The following is a 3,600-nucleotide window of genomic DNA, read 5'->3' as shown; positions in this document are numbered from 1 at the left end:
TCTCCTGCTTCAGCAGCCCTATGTCTCCCCTGCTGGCTTGAGATTCTCCTGCCATGTCTAGGAAACCCATTTGCTCACACAGAGGGAAGGAGTCACTTCATTTCAGCATCACCATGATACTAATAAAAACCTCTAGTAATAAATAAATAAAGGAAGAGCAGCCTGAACAGCCACCAGAGCTTGCAGGCTCCCTTGAGAGTACCCTAGCAGGCTGGGGAGCAGCTGCATACCTGCTGGGGGATCCTGATAGCAATGCCCTACCTGGGGCCCCCTGGAAGGTGCTGATGTAGTTTTGCAAGGAGGCTGTCTGGTTTGCATGTGTGAGGGAAAACTCCCTGAGCCTTTGGTGCAGCCACTCTCCCAGTGCAGGATGTGCCTGTGTGGCCCTGGCTCCAGGGAACTCGAGCTGGGAGTATTTAAAATGGCGAATTCATCCCCAGCTTTGTTTCAAACTGCAACTTCTGCCTCTTCTGGTAACGGACCCGGACCCTGGAGAAGGCAGAATAAAGAAGAGAGTCAGCACATGGAGGGGTGAAAGGCAAGCAAGGCTGCCCCATAGCGATTCCTGAGCTGCACAGCCCCAAAAAGCAGGGAAGCCCCTGGCCTGGGCCCTGCGGTACCCTGGGACTGGAATTGAATCCAGAGAGCAACCCATGGTCTCAGTCCTACCCCATCCAGCCAAGTCCCATCTCTAAGGGCCTCCAGACACAGCAAAGAAAGGTCCAGAAATCCTTCGCAGGAACAGAGACAGCAGCTCTGTCCCCATCAGGGTTCCCTGTAATCCCCACTGCTTTTCCTCAGGAACCCATTTCCTGAATCAACGCTCATTAGTGTTAACTCCCAGCTCCAGCTGCTCCCTGTGCTAGCAAGAACAGCCAGTCACTTTGCCTGCTACTAATTCTTGGCTTCAGCCACTTCCCGTGAAAATGTGTCCCACAGTTCAGGCACTGTGTGAAGACGTATTTCCTCTGCTGTGATTCAATGCCTCTCTGTCCTCATGGGACGAGAGGAAGAGAACAGCCCTCTCCAATTCCATACTGGTATTTCATAGACCTTGGCTGTCTCCCTCTCATTGGTTTGAGATAAGGAAATTTTGGTCTCCTTTCCTGCTCCCAATCACTGCCACTGCCCTTCCCTGACCCTCTTTCCTCCCCTGCACTTCCTCTCTCAGAGGTGGAACATGAGCTTGCACACAATAGCCAGGTGATTTACATAATGCAATCATCTTTTCCTTTTTATTCCCCACCCTGTTCCCTGTGCATCATTTTTCTGCAGCTCAAGGCCAGGCTGGAGTGAAGCTCCAACCCTTTTTCCCCATCTTCCCTACTACCCCCATACCTGATTTCATGCAGCTTGACAATCTCATTGATGATAACCACAAGGACCAAGGAAAGAAAACCCAGGAGCCATGAGACTGGGGAGATGGAAACATGGCTAAAGGTCAACGAAGAATTGAGGTTTTCCCAGAGTTTCAGGTCCAGCACAGTCTGTGCCACTTGCCCCAGCAATCTAAGATCATAAACAGATACAGCACATCTCAGCAGAGCCTGTGCCACTTGCCCCAGCAATCTAAGATCATAAACAGATACAGCACATCTCAGCAGAGCTAACAAGCTTCCCAGAATCCGCAGGTCAGGGTTCAGGCCCAGATGTAACACTCCTGAGTTCACAACAGAAACCCTTCACCAATTCAGCAGTGAGAACAATGGCCATGTACTATCATTTTCCTCAGCACCAGCAAACTGGTGCTGGAGCAGGTCTAGAGCCCTCCTTCCTCCAGCATTCTGGAGTGCCTCATCAGGACCTGGCGATACTCACACAACAGCCACAGTGAGCGTCCACCACCGGTTGGAGAGGGGGCTCTTCTTCCACAACGGCTTGGTGCGATGGACATGGGTGATGGATATGAACACTATGGGAACAGATGGAAGAGGAGGTTATTTAGCATCACACACAGATACAACACTTTACAATATCCACCAACAACTATTACTCCAAAGGGATATGGGGTTTATGTCCCCGAAACCAACCTTTCATTCAAGGTCCTTTCACCAGACTCCCCACAGCAATTCCAAGTCCCCAAATATGCAGGGCCAGGGGGAGTGCAGTAGTAGTACTGCATAGGATTACTCATTGTGGGGATGCCAAGGTTGGTTCGCAGGCTGGCATGCTAAAGCAGATCAGGCAAAGGACAAGAACTAGGGACCAGGGGGGTGTCCTTGTCTCTGGATCACTGCAGGCCTGCACCAGTGGAAAGCTCCAACCCAGAGAAAGATATTTAGCCAGAGACCCAGAGCTGTCTGCACAGGACAGAGCACTGGCTCAGCTTTTGCTTGGGCTCTTCAAAACAGCACTTCCCACCTGCCAGGCAGAGCTTCCCTGCCTAGCCTCAGTGATCTGAAGGACATAAAACAGTAATGCACACTACCTCTCTCCAAAGCAGGGCTGCCTCTCAAATCAGGAAGTGTTTCTGTTGGCCTGGACACCCCGCGCATCTCACACCAAGGCACAGCACCATGTGACATGGTGGAAAGGGAGCAGAAACCCTTTAAGGTCATCAGAGAGCAGCTGGACCTATTCTGCCAGGCAATCGTGTGCAGGTGATGAGGGTCAGCCAGGGCCTGGCTCCCTGCCCCTCCAGAGGGTTTAAAAAGGCTTCCAGCTCCAGGGTAGTCACAGCTACACCAGTGCTGTTTGGGCGAAGGAAATGGAGTGCTTCACAAAATGGCAGCAGGCATATAAAGACTTCTGAGGCCGGGAATATTTTTGGAGAGCTGCAGGATGCTGCTACCTGATTTGCAAGAAGGCAAAGAGGGATGCTGCTCTTCTGGTGAGACTGGAAAGGAATCAGCACTTCACCAGGCTGGCAGGAGGCAGCATCAGCTCTGAAGGTGCTGTCTTTAATCTGTTAGGCTAATATTTAGTAAGACAAGGGGCTTTATGCCTGTGCTGAGAGACCACTGCAGTGTCTGCTTCTACCAGGGAGTTTGTGCTCTGGCATAAGGGGCAAAGAAAGAGTCAAAGGATGCAAGCTTTCCCCCAGAGTGGGGAAGGGGGCCTGGGAACAGGGACTTACCTGTGTGTAAAACAATCAGGCCAGCTGTGAGCTTCTGGGCTACAAGAAGAGCATTGGAGAATGTCCCAAACCAGTCAGGAGCACCAACAGCATTGCTAGTAAATGAGAGGACACAGGAAAGAAGTCAACAGTGGGGACTTACTGTCCAACCTGTTCCCACTAGGGCCATGTCCTCCTCTGATAGCTGAGAGAACTAAGTGTGAGCCTGGAGTCAGGCTGTCCTAGTACCAGGAGGCAACAGTGAGCAAATGCCCTAAAATGCAATTATCAAGGCTATATACCCAGCCCTCTGTATAGCCATTATAGCTGGATCATGTAAGAGTCTGAAGCTTGTTAGAGGGAATCAGTCCTACCTGGGAAGGGCAAGAGCAATAGGCCCTGCAGAGTAGTGGGGGGCGGTGTGCGCCAGGCTCAGTTCCTCACCTGTGCAACATGATGGAGGAGCAGGTTGTGAGATTGAGGCTAGTAGTGTTCACATCTTTGCAGGACTCATGCAGCGTGAACCCGAAGCAGATGAGGCAGGG

General features: G+C 51.4%; 1 protein-coding gene across 1 annotated transcript in view; it reads right to left on the bottom strand.

Annotated features, from left to right (window-relative positions):
- Window positions 1–416: 416 nt before the first annotated feature.
- Window positions 417–3,600, bottom strand: part of KIAA0195 (KIAA0195 ortholog) — a gene marked incomplete at its 5' end in the record, with an annotated part of 32,029 nt that continues 28,845 nt past the window's right edge. The window contains 5 exon segments of the mRNA XM_009576530.1: window positions 417–489; window positions 1,339–1,509; window positions 1,819–1,912; window positions 3,077–3,171; window positions 3,500–3,598. Of these exon segments, the coding sequence (XP_009574825.1) occupies window positions 417–489; window positions 1,339–1,509; window positions 1,819–1,912; window positions 3,077–3,171; window positions 3,500–3,598 (532 nt within the window).

This window comes from Fulmarus glacialis, unplaced genomic scaffold (genome assembly GCF_000690835.1).
Source record: "Fulmarus glacialis isolate BGI_N327 unplaced genomic scaffold, ASM69083v1 scaffold6694, whole genome shotgun sequence".
NCBI classification, from domain to species: Eukaryota; Metazoa; Chordata; class Aves; order Procellariiformes; family Procellariidae; genus Fulmarus; species Fulmarus glacialis.
This window is presented reverse-complemented; position numbering and strand designations above follow the sequence as displayed.